Below are 19,999 nucleotides of genomic sequence, written 5' to 3' on the forward strand. Positions count from 1 at the left end.
TTTAGCAACATCACTAATGACAACCAACTGCTTTATTGAGATTTAAAAAAACCAAATGGTGGCTGAAGAAGACATCGCTTTAAGGGTTGTGAGTAATACACACATTTAAGATCTGCTTGAATAATTAGATCATTAAGTTGAGCACTAATAAGAAAACTGCTTCTGAATGTTGGTTTTAACATTATTTACAATATTCTTGCCTTGGTTTTATTATCTAAAATTATTACAAAAAGATCACAAGTTCATTATTTTACAGGTGGGTAAATACCTTTGTGGGCTACTCCTCTGAAACATATACAAACTAGAACAATTACATTATATAAGCTTCCAAACCAGAGATTCCTTGCAGTCTAAAAAGTAAAATGATAACCTAGTAGCATCCTGCAGCAACCAATGTATTTACATTCTGTGGGGGCAGGAAATTAACATTTACAGTAATTTCATTGTAAAAAGCTGCTATACAGTAGGAGTTATCAAGGAAATATCTAGAATATGCATGTCAGTCTGTTCATTTCAAAGTTTAGCTCGAATTTGTACTTCATTCAATGAGAGGTTCATTAATCCACATTCTGATCCTGTATTCACACTCTTAAACAAGCAAAATGTCTACAGAACATGATTTGTACTAGAAATTAATAAGAGGGTGTACTTAAATTGAACAGGTATGAATTCTTATTTTAAAAACAGATCTGCATGAAAAAGGGGTACCCTGATTATAAACATGGTTCTGTAAACTTTAGTCAGTGATCTAGGTTTTTCTTTTAACCAAATGAAGAATCATTCATCACCTACAGCTGTTTAGAAGGCTTGTTAATCTTTTTCTAAGTATATACCTTTGGACTCTAACCCCATCCCCAATTCCTTCAACGCAAATTAATTGGCATTTTTATGAAACCATGATCTTGTTAATTTTCAGCACAGCTGCCATTAAATTAGAGCACATTTAAGCTGTAAAGCAGCAAGCATTGCCTTATAGGACAAAAGCCAAGGTGAACAGGCAGTCGAATTAAATCAGAAAGGTGGGAAGAATGAAAAGGGGTAGCAAAAAACTTGTCCTTCGATTTCTAGGCCAGTCTAGCTACAGTAGTACTGCATCCGGTCTGTTCTCCTCCTCTTCCGAGACTGAAATTCTTCAAAAAACTGCTGAATGTCTTCTCTCTTAACAACCTGGTGGCAAGTAAAAGTTGGTGGAAGAAAATAATGGAACTGACACATTTTAAATGTAGGTTAAGGCCTGGATGAAAAGCATGGGGGGTCGCTAATAGGGCAGAAGTCAAGGCATTTTATTTGGGATGCTAAACAAGGTTTTGAAAGTCAAACTACTAAAGGTCATTTTGAGAAATTACACTTTAAAATGAATTACTGAGTCTGTTCTGAAAAATGGCTTAATTACTCCTAAGGGCTCATGACAGCTAATACACAAATTCCTCTCACCTCCATTAACATCCTTAAAAAAATTCTATGAGGAAGATATGGCCCAAGGTCACCAGTGAGCTTTATGAGTGACCTGAGAAACTGAAGACCTAAGCCTAAAAGCCTTATTATCTTCCAATCCTGCTACAACAGAGTATGATTAATCTGTAAATCAACAAAAGAGAATCGCTATGGAGTTATATACTTACTGTTCCGTCATTCGCAAATCTTCTCAAATAGTCTGTCAGTTCTGTTTTCAAGTCATTGTATTCTGGAATTAAAAAAAAACACTGTTTTAGTGTAGTTGTAAATTTACTTAATGGATTGTTTTTCTCCCATTTAGCTGACTATTTGAGATATGGTCCAAGAAAAAGGCATCATTTAACTCATACTGCTCCTCTGGTCTGTTTTTTTGCTCAACGTATCAACTTAGTTTAGCATGGATTGTCCATTCAAGGGAAGTAACAGTACCACTCTATTGAGCATTGGCCAGACTACACAGAGTACTGTGTTGAATTCCGTGCACCACAATTTAAGGAGGACGTTGACAAGCTGGAACGTGTGCAGAGAAGGGCAAGCAAGATGATCAAGGGTCTGGAAAACCAAGCCTTATGGTGGAGCAAGCTTCTTTTCTCCTGCTCCGGAGGGTAGGATTTGAACTGAACCAATGGAATCAAGTTACAATAAAGAAGATTCCAACTCAACATCAGGAAGAGCGTTCTGACGGTAAGAGCTGTTTGGCAGTGGAACAGACTACTGTACCTCAAAAGGTGGTGGACTTTTCTTCCTTGGAGGTTTTTAAGCAGAGGTTGGGTGGCCATCTGTCATGGATGCATCAGCTCAGATTCCAGCATTGCATGAGGTTGGATTAGATGACCCTGGGGCTCCCTTCAACACTGATTCTATGACCAGCAGTCTGAAACCAAGCTGCTACATTCTGCCTAAGCATTCCCCAACCTGGTGCCCTCCCACCAGCTGCTCATTGGGTAAAAAGTATAAAAGCTCCATGACTTACCACTGATTAGCTCCACCTGCTGGACTCTATTCATGCTGCTAAGTGTGTCCATTAGAGGATCTCTTCTGTCTGCTTCCTGGTCACTTGTCCCTTTATTCTCATAGGCTAAGACTGTATCACATTCCTCTGTTAGAAATGGGACTTCCAGGTCACAATACATTTTCTAAAAAAACACAAAAGTTTATTTTAAATACAGAAATGAATTGATCACCATGGCCTCTTCTCCCTCAACTGTCACCTCAGGGCAGCCATTCTATTATGACAGTCCAGATGCATTTCTTTTACTCTTCCCTTCTGGACCCATTTATGCAAGCCACTCTGGGAACCTCTGGTGTAGAAATGCAATCAATCAATAATATACATTTCCCTTCTTGGGAAAAAAAAGTTACTAAGGGTGGTATTCAACTAAGTTTTACTCAGACTAGACCCACTGAAATTCATGAACCTAAATTAGTTATGCTCAAACTTATTTGACTACAACCTTAAATATTTCCAAATACCTCAAAGGAAGAGGTAACAATGTGCATCCAGAGCTTGCAAGTTTCAACGCAAGCAAACAAAAGGTGGAGGTGACAAATGGGAGTCAGGCAAGGAAACCTAGGCAATGGGATACAAGACCAGCAGACATATCCACACAGGATTAAGAATTAAAGGGCAAGAACAGAGGTAGAAGAGGAAAAGCAAAAACGGGACATTTCTCCTCTACTTCCTCTTCCCCCATGTATGCATAGAGCTTTGAAATTTGATGACTAGAAAAGAGACTCCAATTGTGAACCAAATGAATGGGCAAATTACAAGCAAGCATCAGTCTTTTTCGTAACCTGCCTGATACAATTCATTCTATTTTTTCAGACAAAAGCAAGTTAAGTATCACAGGTTTACGCTTTCCCACTCCTTCCATTTTTATTCAGCCACCTGCAAGTTCATAGGTGAACTGCATTCTAGATAGTTCTAAAGCAAACATGAAAATTGGAGATTTTCAAAAATACATACCACACATTCTTTGCAGGTGCACAATTTACTTCGCCAGTTGTGTGGCCAAAAGGTGGCCCTGTTCTTCTGTACAGACTGCTTGGCTTTAAGTTCTTGGAATCTGCAGGTGGATTCTTCGTTCTTAACTGTCTGCTACAAAATGAAAGGTCAGTTTCTCTTCCATATCTATAGGTGTTGTTCATTCTAGGCTGTGCATTTCTTAGCTTTCTGCAAAGTTATTACAAATCTACAATCTGGTAGCAGTAAGACGTTAGTAGTATCATAACTAAAAAATGGAATATGCACATGAGACTCAGACTTGAATTGAGGTCTAGGGAACCAAGAAAGCAAGCAGAGTAGTAAATATCTCACCAAGCCTAACTCCATTTATTCCTCCTGAGGTTCCCAGACAAGTTCTCCCTAGACATTGTATTGAAAAAACCCTCATCTGGATAGATCTTGCCAAAAGAGGAGCTCACAGTTCTTGTTTTCTCAGCCAAAAATGCACGAACACTGTAGCACAGGAAAAAAAATCCTTCTAATACTTGCTTTCTGACTCTACAGGCACATTTGCCATGAATCTTTCTGTTCATTTCAGTCCCAGTTGTGACGGTATCTAACTAAGTTCTACTCAGAGAAGACCCATTAAAATGAACAGATCCATGTTAGTTGCTTCCATCAATTTCAGTGGGTTTACGAACATTGGATACAACATATAATTATTTTGAGTCTGGGGTTCCTGTTACACACCCCAGTAGCACATGTAGCTACCGGTGTCAGGCAGTTCCCATATGGCTTGGACACTAGGGTGCTCATACACACAAAACGGTGTGTTTGTCTGGCAGGTAATTAGCTGAATTACATGAATTTACATGCTTCACAAAGAGTTACATGCTCACGTAGTTTTGACACAAACTTTTCTCCTCAAAATTGCCTTCGTAAGGTGCAAAACAGGCCACTTTTTCAGAGCTGTAGGAGGACCTGTCCCCTAACAGAAAGTCAATGTGTGAAGCATTTTATTCCATTTTTATTCTATTTTATATACTTTATCTTTTGTAATGACCAGCTAGACAAAATAAATAAATAATAACAATTATTCTCTTGCTCTGAGCACAAACTAAAGAAAGAAAGATTTTGACCATAAACCACAAAAGAATAAATGCAAAGCTTACCTCAGAACATTCAGAGGCAGAGCTGGTGGATGGTTCATTACTGTGTGCTGCTTTTTCTTCTTCGGTCTTTATTTGATAATCTATACCATTTTCTTTTTTTATTTCTTCACTTTCTTCAACATTCAGCACAACTTGATCTTCAGCTGCAGGAGTAACTTTGGTCACAGTGTGAACTGCAAAAGACAGACACCCACACCTAATATTGGCATGCCTGCACTACAAAATGTTATTTCAGTCTCAAAAACCTGAAATGTTATTTCCATCTCGGTAGTGGCGCCCTCCCTGTGGAACACCCTCCCTTCAGATGTCAAGGAGATAAAGAACTAAACAACTTTTAGAAGGCAGCCCTGTATCGGGAAAGTTTTTAATGTTTGGTGCTTTAAAATAAAATAAATAAAAATGCTTTTAATGTTTAATAGATTATTGTATTTTAACATTCTTCTGGAAGCCACCCAGAGTGGCTGGGGAAACCCAGCCAGATGGGCAGGGTATAAATAATAAATTATTATTAGTAGTAGTAGTAGTATCAAAACGGCTACCCACAACAAAATGTCTGGTGATACAGTATTAAGAAGATACCATATATACTTGAGTATAAGCCTAGTTTTTCAGCACATTTTTTGTGCTGAAAAAGCTGCCCTCGGCTTATACTCGAGTGAGGCGGGCGGTGGGGGCGGCGAGAAAGAAGCCCTTTCTCTTCGCTCGTGCTGCCACCCGCTCTCCCCAGTCAACCATTCCTTAAGAAGTGTACAAGAACAGCGGTTCTTTACTCTCCCCAGGCAGCTTGTTCCATTCCTGAACTGCTCACATAAATGCAAACTTGGCAGAGGAGGAAGAGGAAGGAGCAGCCCAAAGGGCTGCTTTTGGGCTGCTCGTTCCTCCTCCTCCTCCACAGCGGCAAAGGTGAATCGGCTTATACTTGAGTCAATAAGCTTTCCCAGGTTTTTGTAGGAAAATTAGGTGCCTCGGTTTATATTTGGGTCGGCTTATACTCGGGTATATACGGTAACATTAAGAAGAAGGAGAAGAAGAAAAAAGAAGAAGAAGAGTTTGGATTTGATATCCTGCTTTATCACTAACCGAAGGAGTCTCAAAGCGGCTAACATTCTCCTTTCCCTTACTCCCCCACAACAAACACTCAGTGAGGTGAGTGGGGCTGAGAGACTTCAGAGAAGTATGAGTAGCCCAAGGTCACCCAGCAGCTGCATGTGGAGGAGCGGAGACACGAACCCGGTTCCCCAGATTACAATTCTACCGCTCTTAACCACTACACCACACTGGCTTCAAAGCGCAAGAGCACAATTCAATCAGCCAAAATTAAGACTGCTGCAACCTAAACAAGTCGAAGTTGCAGTAATTTTAATGAAACGAAGATGGGTTAAATCCAAAAACTTGCATTAACTAGGCTGAGCTGCTGCTCCAGGTTAAAAATATTAGTACAACAGCTGCCCTTATTCTCCTCACCTGCTATCTGTGAGGCATATGCCCATAGGAAAGGGCAACGATCCATGCAAGCCTGACACACCATTTCGTGAAAGTCCCCACTATCTGGAGGGATTGCACCAAGATGCTGGAGGTGGAAATGAGAACACATGGGAAACACATATTACCAACAAATTATTCTTCAACAACAAAATGGGAAACCAGTGATCCTCAAGCACTGGAACACATCTTTTTTCTTCTTTATATTCTAAACTAGGTACGAGCAGACCCCAGACTTATGGAATCTTTAGAAGCTGGTGTTTTATTAGAAATGAAGTCGGGTGCAAAATAGTTCATAGGAGTGAACTGGTGGCATTCATCTGTCTATGGAAAGAATGGAGGAGTGCGCCTCTGGGGGTGAAGTCAAACTGTTGGGAGAGTTGTAGCACTCCAAAGTAAGTAACAGGGTATCTCTGAGCACAGAGTGGCTGGGGAAACCCAGCCAGATGGGCGGGGTATAAATAATAAATTATTATTATATTATATTATGTTCATTTCAGGAGTTTGTTTTAATACCAACTGAGTTCACAGTCCTTTCACACAAAAATTCACTCCTAATTTTCCCCTGGGAGGGGATGGGGGAGAAAGAAGAACTTAGCTTAGAAGCCAGAAATTCAGCAATCTAATTAGAAATTGGGAATCAAATATTCTTACTTCTGCCCATGGCATACAGTGTGACCCAGGCATTTGTGTAAATGAAGGGTTAACTTTATTTTACAATCTTTCATCCTTACTAGAACATGTAATTGCTAAACTTCATCTAAATGTTGCCTATTCCAATAAGGAGATTTAACCATCCAACTGTAAACAGTTTTAAGTATATAGGTTTGCAACATAAACTCAATTATTCCAGAGTAGTGCTTGAGGGATCTATGCAATTATTTTGAATGAAGGAAGCTCAGGAAGCGAGCCCTGTACAAGTTAGAAAATCTGGTCTGACAGGTTAAATTTATCACTTTAACATTTCCAACCCTTTCCATTTAATGAAGTGATTTTATTACATGGGCTTACCCTTCCATGAAACCAGTCTTCACAAACTATGCACTGGATCATTTCATCTGGAATCTAAAAATAGAGCCAAAGTATTACAAAATTATCTTTGTCAGGCTACCTTTGAAGATGGTTCAACGAGTGCAAAATGGTGCTGTAATTTGCTTATTGAGAAGCTTGAGATAGCAATCTCCTCAATCACCTATATTAAAACATCTGCGCTGCATGCAGATTCATTTCCATGGTTTTAACTTTTAAAGCCTTAAATTGTTAGGGTCCCCAATTACCTTAGGGGACACTACCATCACTACATTTTGTAATAGTGAACTCCACAATTTAACTAAACACCGTGTGAGTAGTACTTCCAACATTTAGCGACAATGGATGGCTCCAAGTTCCAATATTATGAAAAGTCAATTTTGCCATTGGGTTAGCCTAGGGAACACGATGAAATACCCTGCATAAAAAATACCCTGATGTTGCCAGTTTGTGCAATTTCTTGTGTCATGGCACATGATCAGTAGCACTGTACATATTGCGTAGCTTTATTTACCACCAACTACATATGTCAAACATCTCTTTTTGCTCATTTTAAAATGGATAACAAAACATAGTAGTTACTAAAACTTACTAGAACTGCACACATATAAAAATATTTGCATGTACAAGACATCAGCATCTTACCTCATCATCAGGATCTGGGTAAGGTCTTTTACAAACACAATATAATCCAAAGAAGTTATCGTTATATTTATTTCCTGGATTCACCATTGCCTTCTCCTAGAAATAAGTTAGGACATATGTCTTAAACAAAAAAACAAGAGGAAAACAAATACTCTAGAAATAAAAAACCCGTTAAATCATGGTATTTATCTTGCTTTTAGCCATCCCAAAAAGCTGAACTTTGCTATTATGTCCAGTCATATTAAATGCATATCACATGTCCCTTACTGAATCTCACTTCAAGCCTGAAAACTTTATATACTCTTTAAAACTTTGAGATTTTGGAAGGGAAAGAAATTGAAGTAATCAGAAGAGAAAGAGAATGAACTGTTTTTTTCCTTGAAGGCAGAGTCAAACAATAAAAGGAAAAGAAAACAGTTCCCTCAAGTGAAGTTAATGAAGACTCAATGTGCCCATCTGACTCAGATGCCATCTCTGGATTGCAAGCTGTGACCCACATTAAGAAACACACTCATATTTCTCCAAGAACTTGAGTCCAGCTGGTTAATAAAAAGAACATTAATATCATGTTTACAGACAACAGTGTACACACTAGGGCTGGGCGATATTTGGTTTTCAACATCACAATAAATCACCAGCTAAATATCACGGTATCTCGATATATCCCAACATGTATTGGCGACGGCGGAGGACCTTGCTGGCAGGTGGTCCCGCCATACCTCCCTGCAACAGTGGAGGGTGAGCCACACTTCCCCACAGCAGCCAAGGCCTTGACGAGACTCCCTGCTGCGGTGGAGGGCCTTAAAAGGTAAGTAAGTAGTAGATTTAATAAAAATATTAAATATACTTCCATATAATTTTCAACTAATTCAAGTGATTTACTACCCAGGTTGTATCTGCTTCCCCTCTCAGAGGTCTAAGTGGAATTTATGGATGCGTAAGCCCCACTGAGTTCAACTGAATTTACTTCTACTTTCCTGGGAGTAAGCCTCATGGAATTCTGTAGAGCTTGCTTGTGAGTGTTTGCAGTGTTTACTGAAAAGCACCCTCCCCATCATCCTCCCATTTCAGCACAAGGCACACAGCACAAGGCAGCCAGCTAAATCTTCTCACCTCCACCCCCCACACAGAAGAGCCTCCTCAAAAGCCCTCATCCCACCAATCTCTCTCTTTTTATCAGAGAGGGAGGGCAAGCAAGCAAAAAGATAGTTTCCTTTCAATAAAAAAGCCTTCCTTTTGATATGGAGGAAATATATTTAAGGGAGAACCAACAACATAAACACCACCAAAAAATAAAAATGAAAACTCTTCCACCAAGGGGGGGGGGGAGTGTGAGGAAAGAAAGATGTGCTTGCCAGTTCTTGGTTTACTTTCTTTGTTTACTTTGCAGCTGGATCTTTGATGGTCTAGCCATGGGGGGTCCCTCCTGGATTGTTAGCAGGCTCTGCATAATTAGCCAAGCTCTAAGTGGAAATACATGGTGGCACTGTGGGTTAAACCACTGTGTCGCCTAGGCTTGCCGATCAGCGGTTCAAATCCCATTGTTCAGTCCCAGCTCCTGCCAACCTAGTAGTTCGAAAGCACGCAGTGCAAGGATAAATAGGTATCGCTCTAGCGGGAAGGTAAATGGCATTTCCGTGCGCTGCTCTGGTTTCGCCAGAAGCAGCTTAGTCATGCTGGCCACATGACCCGGAAAAACTGTCTGCGGAAGCGGACAAATGCTGACTCCCTCTGCCTGTAAAGCGAGATGAGCGCAGCAACCCCAGAGTCGTTTGTGACTGGACTTAATTGTCAGGGATCCCTTTACACCGGAAAGATACAGGTGAAGATGAAAGAGTTTGCTGCTTTTGAGTGAGGGCAAATTATCTGAAAGGTAACTGTAAAGTATCTGTTCAACTGAGCTACCACCTGGGAAGCTGTTACTGTCTCCACCTTTTGTTCACCAGTATACTGCCTTGCTGAAGCACATATCACAATGCTATTTCAATACACGGTATTCAAGAATACGGCAGTTTATAGCACAGCCCTAGTACACACCATCTTTATAAGCCAGCAAATGAAACCTGCATTTCCATGCATAATCAATCCAGATGTGAAGGGGCATCTGGATGTGGTTCCACATCTGCAATGAACTCACCCACAAAGATCACTAGACACTATAACGCTAGCCTGGGCCAACAGCTATGAAGAACTTCGCTAATTTCAATTCAATCTCACTTTTAAAATGCATGTTTGTGAGAGAGAGGAGAAAAGAAATTACAAGTAAAAGTTCTCACATTAAAGAAACAAGAGTTGAGCTACAATTACACTCCAAAAAGGAGACAGAATTATACTTACTGGAAGTAGTTTGCATTGCAAATTTTTGAATTTGCTGTTTCCACAATCACAGCGGAAGTTTCTAAGAGGGGAAAAAAGAGCCAGAGTTCCGACAGGGCTTTTTTCAGTTTAAGGAATATCAGTTACATCTACACCCAAAAAGGTTTTTATCAAATCAGACATTTGATTTACAAATTTGATGGTTATTATACTATCATGAACAAGATCAGAGCATGTCATTTTGGTGAGCCCGTAGCACTACTTATTTTGGTTGTGTCTCATTGTGGCTCATAAACAAACAGCTGCAGCCAAAGGTTTTTCTTTTAAACCTAACATATCCAATAGTTTTCTATGTCTGCTAAACCTCAGTAACATTTTTCTAGGAGTTACAATCCTGAGTTTCAGAGCGTTCTTGTATACACTGGCAGAGGAAGAGTGTGGAGGAGTGCACCGCCCCTGGCAGCGTGATCCCGGTGGGGTGCCATCACGGCTGCCCCCCCCCCGCACACTGGGCACCACGCCCCCACAGGGGGCATGCCACACACCCAGGACACGTGCCATGCCCCTGTGAGCGGCGCTGTGCATCACGCCCCGGGGACACGCACAAGCCCCGCCCCTGCCTGCTCTTTGCTCCCCGGTGCCGGAGCACGAAGCTCCGCCACTGCTTGTATAAAAGAGTTACAGTGGCAACAAAATGGCAATTCTAGTTTAGCTGCATTAATGTTGTACAGTAGAGGAAATAAATTGATTTTAGGTATACTACTTTACTATTGCTGGCAACCCTGAGATCACTGGATGGAATAACTGATTTTAGAAGGTTTTAACTATAACTGGTTGGGTTTTTTTTAAAAAAAAAATTAAACTGCTTTATAATATTTTGGTTTTTAAAACTGTAGATCACCCTGGGCTCCTTCAGGGAGTGGGATATAAATTCAATCAATCAATGTTACCTTTTTGTATACAGCTCAAATAACTTGTGGGTGCCATGACATTCATAACTGCATGCTAAACAGATCCCCGCTGGTTCTTCTCCTGGCGGTGTGCACGTACTGCAGGCATACAAGGCTTGCCTCTTTACAGCTCCCTGGAAAAGAGGCAGCAGCATAAAAATGGAGATGTTAGGGAATGCCAGTCTGGGAATTTGAAGTTGAGCAAAATGGAATTCTGTGTACAGAAACCAAATCCAGGTTTCATTTTCAAAGGTGATTCAATAATGGCTCCCACGTTCTCAAGTACCCGTTCTACAATTTAGGACTGATTATTCCAGATCCAGCCAACAATATGTGTCCACATTAGAAATTTCACTTAGGCAGCTAAAATAACTGGCAGCCAGAAAATGCTGTATACTCAGTGCCAAGTTTGTTTCTGAAAAGGGAGCAAAAGGACCGGGGTGTTACATGGTGTTGTATAATTGCACTGTAACATAAATAAGCTTCCAAATAATCCCATATTTTCATTATCTAGATAACAAGCTACTGATCTGGAAAAAAGTCAGACAAAATAAGAGGAAAGGGACAAAACTGCCTTTGCCTAAGAAACAGTAGGGGGCAACCATCATTCACTGCTGTTTCACACAATTCTTCCTTGTTTCACAGGCAATGTATAAGCGGTGTATTTTGATATTTCAGCTGTTTTCTTCCCTAATGAACAAGGTATATAAAAAGTACCATGCACAGATGAGGGTTGCTGTACAATGTAAGTGTATGAACCTTAGTCTAAAGCTATCCCAGTTTATTTTCAAACATTCCAAGACACCTGCACACCCTCCTCCTTGCTTCAGCTATTGCAAAATAGCTTGAGGTTACTGCAAGATGCAACCAAACTATGTGACACCTAACTTTTTTGCAGTTGCATGCCAATATGTGAAAAAACAAGAGATGCAGCCAGATGCTCAACAAACTTCAGAATGATCTAGTTACAGGTAGGTAGCCGTGTTGGTCTGCCATAGTCAAAACAAAATTTTAAGTTAGTTATTGGTATGAGCTTTCGTATGCAATAACAAACTTAGTTGGTCTCTAAGGTGCTACTGGAAGGATTTTTTTAAATTTATTTTTTTGTTCAGAATGATCATCACTGGCCAGAATACACTCCTGGAGCAGTAAGAATGGAGTTATGTCAAAGTCATAGCAAAAAGAGAGTAGGCAAAAGGGGGCATTCGTAACTACGATATTACACTGTATTGTAATCTTTTAGAAGACATTAATAAGATTTCAGTGACCATTCCATGCCCTTCATTTCGTTTAACCACACTAAAGTGTGATCTCCATGGGACCACAAGAACAAACCAAAGTATGGAGAAAAGATCCCTGGGGTTGACCTTTTTTCGTGGGTAAAAGCCTAGCTACCTTTTCCATATGCGCATTATGCTCTTTGACTTTATAATCCATGCACATCTGTTAACAGAGTCCTATCCCACCCACCCACCTTTCCAAACGTGGTTTTTTAAAAGAACAAGCAAAACTAACAAAAGCGCGAGGTCAGCTGTAGAGCAAAACACCAAGACGTTCGGCCGCGGTTGAATGGAGCTCGGCTGACGCGTTGCCATCTTGTTGACCACTGCGGATGCGTTTCTACGGATGGTTTTTATAATTGCATTATAAGGTTTATGCTGCAATTGCGAGGCTCTTGTTAATTGTTTGTCAGCCACTTTGGGATTTATTTGAGCGGAAAGTCCATGAATTTTTAGTAGACTGAGCAGAGTGGCTGGGGAAACCAGGCCAGATGGGCGGAGTACAAACAGTAAAATAAATAATAATAATAATAATAATACGATTAAGGAGCGGGGTTACTTCAAATAATGACTAACGAAATAAACAGGAGCGCCCACCCGAGCCCGGGCATTCCTCTTTCCTTCTGCCCCCGCTTCCCCTCGCCCCCCAACCACCTCAGCCGCCCCTCCCCCCCAGCCCCTCAGGGGCCGCAAAAGGAAGCGCACCTGGCGGGGACCCGCCCCTCTCTCCTCGCCCCCGGGGGGCTTACCTGAGAGTAGCTGCAGCGCTCGTGGTCGCTCCCGCCCAGCACGGCGCGCGCCTCCTTCTCGAGCTCCTCGCTCTCGGCCAGCACCTCGGCTAGCGACACCACAGGCTCCTCCGCGCTCCTCTCGCCTTCTTCGCCAGGTAGGCCGGCGCCAGACGCCGCCGCCTCTTTCTCCATCCTCAACTAACGCACGCAGCTCCCTTTCCCTCCCTGGTCGGTGAAGGGGAGGAGGAGGAAAAGGCGGGAAAACGCCAAGCCGCCACCAGAGAGCGCCCGGCGCACGCCGGAAGCGGAAAGCGAAGGCTCCGCTGCCCTGCGCCGCCGCGACCCAGACGCTACAAGATAAAAGGCGCTGGGTGGGGAGGAGCAGGAAGGCGAGGTAGGGCGTGGGCGGAGCGAGGTTCACGCGACGCCAACGAAGCCCACGTGAACTCCAGAAGCCAATCACAAAAGGGGGAGGAGACGAAGGCGGGAGGGGAAGACAATGAAACGGCTCGTAAGCTGTTAAGTGAGGCGCGTGCGCCGAGTGGGCGGGGCCAGAGCGGCAGTTGGTTAGCAGCCTCCTTGGTTAGGGATTGGCTGCCTGTTTCCAGGGCGGGTGAAAGCAGGGAGGAAGCGGAGCGATGGAGTTGCGGGCGGAATTGACGGGCCGCGACGGGTTGAAACGGCCGCTGCGGGTTCGCTGCGAGCCGCCGGGAGAGCTGCGGGGCCTGCTCAGCGGCCTAGCTCAGCTGCGGGAACAGGTCTCCGCGCTGCTTGGCCCGCTGGTACAGCAGGAGAGCGGCGCCGGCGACCAAGTCAGGCCTGGAGGTGAGGAGGGAGGCCCCGGACTCGGCCAAGAGTTTCCACCTCGCCCAAGAGGAAAGAGGCCTCGTCCTGCTTCCTAGCTAGCCAAGTGCCCCTTTGGGTACTTGGAAATCAGCAGCAGGTGGAGCCTCTTCAGATGCCACAACAAAGCCTTTCGATTCTTATTTTGGCTATTTTGAATTTACTGACATGTCTGCAATTGTATATTTGTCCTCTGTTTTGAATATTTGGGCACAGCTTCTTGTGGGAAAGAGGCATATAAATAAAATCAGTGAAAGGGCAATGGTTGGAGCGTGGTGCTGATAAGGCCAAGGTTGCAGGTTCAGTCCCTGTAATGGGACAGCTGCCTATTCCCGTGTTGCAGGGGGTTTGGACGAGATGATCCTCGGGGTCCCTTCCAACTCTACAATTCTACGACTTTGTGAAATCAAACTAATAAAAATGTAGAATAGGCATAATTAATTAATGTACATTGATTTCGCTGGGTTTATCCTGAGCTTTAACTTCAATACCATTTGAGAACTCCAACAGAGTCTATACCATTCTCAACATGTAATTCTGCATGTGCAGACCAGGTGTATGGTAGTATACCTCTTGTATGATCTGGTGAGGACCTAAAGCCCTCAAAATGCTTTGGACTACAGTTACCATAGTCTCCGAAAACTGCCTTATCAGTGGGGTTGATCAGAGTTGTAGTCCAATATCTGGTGGGCCACACAAGTTTCCCATCCATTGTATATGAACACTTTGCATATACATTCCTAACTCTTGAACATGCCTCTTGCAAAAGTACACTTAACTGCTAGTATCTCTTGACTTATTATACCCAGTTCAAGCAACACCAAAATGGAAAAAAAATAATTTGAAATTTGAAAATCATAGAACTAGAGTTGCATAGGGCTACAAGGCTCATCTAGTTCAGCCCTCAGCAATGCAGGAATCTTACACCCAATGTGGGCTCAAACCCACAACCATGGGACTAAGAGTCTCATGCTCTACCAACTGAGCTATCCAGCCTCATAAAATGTTAGTTACTCAGCAAATGGAATGAGAAGTTGAGTGTAGGTATTCATGGGGAAATAGCTTAGTTATCTTAGCAGATCTCATATGAAATCTTTTTCTTTTAGGTGGTGGTGGTGATGATGATGAACAGGATGATGATGATGAACAGGATGATGATGAAGAAAATCATGTCAGTGCCAAAGCATGTGCTGATGGACCACCATTAAAACGGATAAAAACACGGTCCTGATGAAAACTACATTTTTCTATTGAATTTGAGTTTAATCATATACACATTTTCCCTCTGGGACAATTTGTTAAAACACAGTCCTGATGAAAACTGCAGATTTTTTCCTACTGAATTTGAGTTTTCTTTTCTAGACACTTTCCTCCCGAGGAAACTTATGGGCTACTTTTTAAACTAGAAATGCACTGTCCTTTTTATTATTTACCATTACCACAAATCAAAAGGGAAGCTTATTTGTGGAGTATTATGTGAAATACTGAAGCAACCAAGTAAAATACCATGTGTATAAGAAAGAATTATCTCCCATCTCTCAGGGGAAAGGGCCAATAGTGGTATTGAAATAAATTAGAAAGAGTTGTTTATTTTCATTACTATCATCATAAATAAACGGGGAGTAGAAAGTAAGGAAGTAATAGAGGGGGAAAATTGTTAAAAGAGAAAGAAGTGAATGTAAAAGGAGCAGGCAGGAGGAATGGAAGTAATGACACTTTGGAGCAGGAAGAGGAAATAAGGTATGAATATGAAAGAATGGGAGAAGAAATTATTGAGTAAAAAATACTTTGCAATACATGGGGTGGGAAGGGAAATAGAAAAGAGCCTCTTCTATTTTAAGTCACTTAGAGCAAATTCTTAATAAAATTGGGAAGCTGAATCACAGCATTTCTAGTAGCTGCACTTAGCTTGAGAAAAACTGAACTATAGAATTCATTTCCACTAGGAAACTGCTGTGGCAAAGAATCTAGCAATTTCCCAAGATGGATTAGATACCAATAGAAAATGGTGTTCGCAATTGCCAGCTGATTTTGCTAAACTGTCTGCATGTGGTTATGTATATCCTCATCCTCTCATTGGAGTGATAAAACAATTAAAACTTAACAATTCTAGTGACAACAAAAGTGTGCCAACTAAGAAAGATCTCTGAAGGCTTGCTGAAAGAATAAAGTATTCAGTGGCGGCTGAAAAGACAAGCAAGATGGTACATGTGTAATAGTCAATAGGCTTATATGACTGGTTCTGTCCCTGCACCTCCATTTTGGCAGCTCTGTTTAGGAAAGTTTTTGTTTGATGTTTTATCGTGTTTTAAATATTTTGTTGGGAGCTGGCCAGAGTGGCTGGGGAAGCCCGGCCAGATGGGCGGGGTATAAATTATTATTATTTGTCATTGATGGGCCTCAGTAATTGTGACCTTTTAATTGAGCCCTGGTAGAAGAAAGTTTTGAGAGCCTCCTAAGAATGAAAAACCATGAGAATTTTACATTTCAATAATACTTTTAAGTTCTTTCTGTGGTAGATTAATTTTTTTTAAATGTCAGTTTAAGTATCCCTTTAAAAGAGCCTGGGGCAGAACAATAACTCAAAAGTAATTCAAACAAACGTATCAAAGACTATACTTGTAATCTATGACTAAATCAAAGACATTTAAAGATGCTTCCCATGTAAATAAACAGAGTTGGAGACAAAGAAAATGTGCCTGGGCGTGTGCGTCAAGCATTCACAATATAACAAAGTCGAATATATCATGAGCTGTATTTTATATGCTGTCAAAGTGTTTACTTTCCATGACGTGCATTAAAACTGCTGTCACTCAGATGCAACGCTAGCTACTGTTTAGTATTACACAAATATGCTTCATGCCAGTCACCTTCCTCTCTGGAAGATGAGATTAAATGCTTTTGCTTCTGTTTCTATACAACAGTTTAACATTATGTCTGAACCTAGGCAAAGCTATGATTTACCGAAAGAAGCCAACTTCAACCTGGCTTATAAAATCTTGTTTTAATAAACCATAATTAAAATCAATCACAGTTCATGGTTTGGACATAACCTTAAATTGGGGTGCCAATCATTTTGGACCAGTATGCAAGTGCTGCGGGTGCCAGTCTCAAAATGGCTGCCATGGGGTCATGCTACTCCCCGCATTCTGGCCAAATTCACGCTTGCTGTGAGAAGTCAACTGTCCTGCTGGTCCCGATTGTGGAGGGGACACAATATTGATTCCACACAAACGCCATGATTTTGTTGCTATGCAGTAACAGGAAGTCTTCCCCAGTACCAAGAAAAATATCCAAGATGGACACAGAGCATGCTTGAGCATTCCCCTATCCCACAAATTCCAAAAAGCCCCTCCACAGGTTAAGAAAGTACCTACCATTTAAGAAAAAGCCCTTTCCCCTCAAAACACATGGATCACCAGCCTGGCACCCATGGGCACCGGGTCTTACATATAGAAAAGCAGAAAAATTATGTATAAAAGCATGTCAATTGTTTATGCTCCTTGGTAGCCTAATGGCTCTATTGAGTTGTAGCAACCAATTAGTAGAGCGGTTGTCTAACGAGGCACTGGCTTGTAGTCAAGAAAGTAATGATTTGGTGCAGTTCAAAAGAATCTGAACAGTAATTTGTAAGACTTGTGTGAATGTTCCAGCAAGGGATTTGTTTTTGCATTGACAAGCAAAAAAAATTGGCTCAAACAGGCCAAGGGGTGGACTTCCCTTTCCTCCTGCTTGGCTACAGGGATGCCTGGCTAATAAGGGAATCTGCTCTGGGAGAGAATTAACCTTCCATCCCAAAGTGTTTCTCACAATTCAGATTATATAGTTTGGGTGGCTTAGTATTATTCAGTGTAGAAATAAAATAACTTCAGTGAAGAAGTGATACATAAATAGCTCAAATAATAAAAGGTAAAGGGACCCCTGACCATTAGGTCCAGTCGTGTCCGACTGGGGTTGTGGCACTCATCTCGCGTTACTGGCCGAGAGAGCTGGCGTACAGCTTCCGGGTCATGTGGCCAGCATGACAAAGCCGCTTTGGTGAACCAGAGCAGCGCATGGAAACGCCGTTTACTTTCCCGCCGGAGCAGTACCCATTTATCTACTTGCACTTTGACGTGCTTTCGAACTGGTAGGTGGGCAGGAGCAGGGACGGAGCAATGGGAGCTCACCCCATCGCGGGGATTCAAACCGCCGACCTTTTGATCAGCAAGCCCTAGGCTCTGGTTTAACTCAGTCTTCAAATCCATCACAAAAGCTGTCAAGAATCTGCAATGGACGATAGAGGTAGCACTGGTCAGTGTTCATGGAAAGGTTGCTTAAATCAAAGCTGAGCCAGTTGCCTTGCAGTTACACCTTGTTTCTAAGAGGCATGAGTGCTTCCATTTGGGCTACTGGGTATTTCTTATGTCTCAGTGAAGTAGCAACCAAGTTTATTAGATGCTGCGGCCTGGATTTTGTCACCAGACTACTGTATGTTCCATAAAACAAGTATGACTGCCATGTGCAGTAAGTCAATAGCAAGATTAAACAGATTCAGATGGCCCACCTGACAAAACAGCGCTCATCAGACACAGTCCATATTCTTGGATGGTATTACTAGCATGTAGGTGCTGTAACAAAGATGGAGCAAGAACCTTTTAAAAGTTATGCTTGTGATGAACTGGCTGCTGCATAGAGGAGTTGTATTTAATGGAACAATTCTTACAAGCACACTGATCTAGTGACTGAAGGCTTAATTTTCTAACCTATTCAGAGGAGCTGATTTCATGTGAATTGTATGAAGCAGCTATATTAAAGGGCAAAGTCCACAGAAATGAAAACATTGTTCCCGTTACATCCAAATCAGGTCCACATGAAATTCAATTTAGAAAACACTTTGGAAATCCTTAGCGTCACATATCTAATAAATACCAGCCAGAAAATGTCATACATTTCTGACTGTGCAATGAGTTGCACTGCATATAAACGATATACTAACCTAATTTTGCCCTAAAATTGTAGAAAACGTGGGGGAAATCCCTCATTCTTGCTTACTTACCTAGCTACACTGAACTTTAGGTACATAATTGATTCAAGCAGCCACAATGGATACAACAGAGATATATAGCCATCCAGTATTTCCCTGTTCAGCTGTAGACAGAAGAATTTGATCTGCCTGGACAGCCAAAAACAAGATTTTACTAGTGAACTGTGCATATATATAATGGGCGAGTAGATAGGGAGGTTGCAAATGTCTTTCTACTAACCTGTGAGAAGTCGTCAAATTTAAAAAGGCAAAGGATTTTTTCCCCACTGCTTTCCCCCATTATGCCATTACTAGTGATTTTGTAGTAAGGAGCATGCCGTGAAGAGAGAGTAGAACAATTTTATGGCAGTCATTAAATTAGTCAAGCAAATAAAGTGCTTGGACTTAGCAGGGCCAACATCTCTTGGGACTTGTTGTTGCTTGTAACATACTCATATTTATACCAAATGAAATGAATAACCTTTTCTGGTTAGATAGAAACCAGGCCACAGGAGGATGCTAAAGTACATCATCTCATCTGCAGTTAACTGCATTTTCCCTCAGATGCCATGCAATTAGAAGGACAACTGGTATATCTGAAGTACTTTACTAAAAGGGGGGGGGGGAGAGAGAGGAAGAAGACTTAGATCATGCAGGTATCTATACTCACATTGAGCAAATAATGTAGATAAACGGCTCCCGTTGAAGCACTTACATTATAAAACTACTTTCTGTATTAATACTGAGAATTCTCTACTTGGTAAATTGGTGTTGGTTTCTGGGTTTATTACTGTGGTTTGGAAGTTGGTTTTAATGTTTGGTGGCTGTTTTATTAGATAGAGAAATGTTCATAATAGAATGAACATTGAATTACTGTTTTAATTGCTGGGCGCTGCTGGGAGGAGAATTCAGTGAGTGCCATAATTTTCTAACACATCAACAGCAAATGTCAGTTCACATGCATTTTAAAGCAAAACTGAGAGCAGCTCTCTCTCTCTCTCTTTCCCCTCACACACACAGCCTTCATATTTGACATATAGCACATGTTGCATTTTTGTTCCCCATATATGGAAAAATAGTTTCTGAAGAACTGGTCTAACTACACTGAACTGGAAGTAAAAAAAAAACAATAAATGAACAAAGGGC

General features: G+C 41.6%; 2 protein-coding genes across 4 annotated transcripts; one reads left to right on the forward strand and one right to left on the reverse strand.

Moving 5' to 3' along the window:
* Positions 1-13,326, reverse strand: UBR7 (ubiquitin protein ligase E3 component n-recognin 7). 3 transcript variants are annotated; one of them, XM_033140732.1, is made up of 11 exons: positions 13,024-13,326; positions 10,995-11,128; positions 10,066-10,126; positions 7,729-7,824; positions 7,066-7,119; positions 6,037-6,142; positions 4,573-4,715; positions 3,422-3,553; positions 2,429-2,591; positions 1,623-1,684; positions 1-1,167 (listed from the first exon to the last, which is right to left on the reverse strand). In XM_033140732.1, the coding sequence occupies exons 1-11, from the start codon at positions 13,195-13,197 to the stop codon at positions 1,075-1,077; spliced, it is 1,218 nt and encodes a 405-aa protein (XP_032996623.1). In that variant the 5' UTR covers positions 13,198-13,326; the 3' UTR covers positions 1-1,074. The 3 variants fall into 3 exon arrangements, with proteins under 3 accessions (XP_032996623.1, XP_032996605.1, XP_032996613.1); XM_033140714.1 differs by having other exon boundaries at positions 4,573-4,745; positions 13,024-13,325; XM_033140722.1 differs by having other exon boundaries at positions 3,422-3,550; positions 4,573-4,745; positions 13,024-13,197.
* A 306-nt stretch (positions 13,327-13,632) lies between these two features.
* On the forward strand, positions 13,633-15,088 carry GON7 (GON7 subunit of KEOPS complex). Its single transcript, XM_033173024.1, has 2 exons — positions 13,633-13,830; positions 14,955-15,088. The coding sequence occupies exons 1-2, from the start codon at positions 13,644-13,646 to the stop codon at positions 15,077-15,079; spliced, it is 312 nt and encodes a 103-aa protein (XP_033028915.1). The 5' UTR covers positions 13,633-13,643; the 3' UTR covers positions 15,080-15,088.
* The last annotated feature ends 4,911 nt before the right edge of the window (positions 15,089-19,999 follow it).

This window comes from Lacerta agilis, chromosome 1 (assembly GCF_009819535.1).
Source record: "Lacerta agilis isolate rLacAgi1 chromosome 1, rLacAgi1.pri, whole genome shotgun sequence".
Taxonomy (NCBI): domain Eukaryota; kingdom Metazoa; phylum Chordata; class Lepidosauria; order Squamata; family Lacertidae; genus Lacerta; species Lacerta agilis.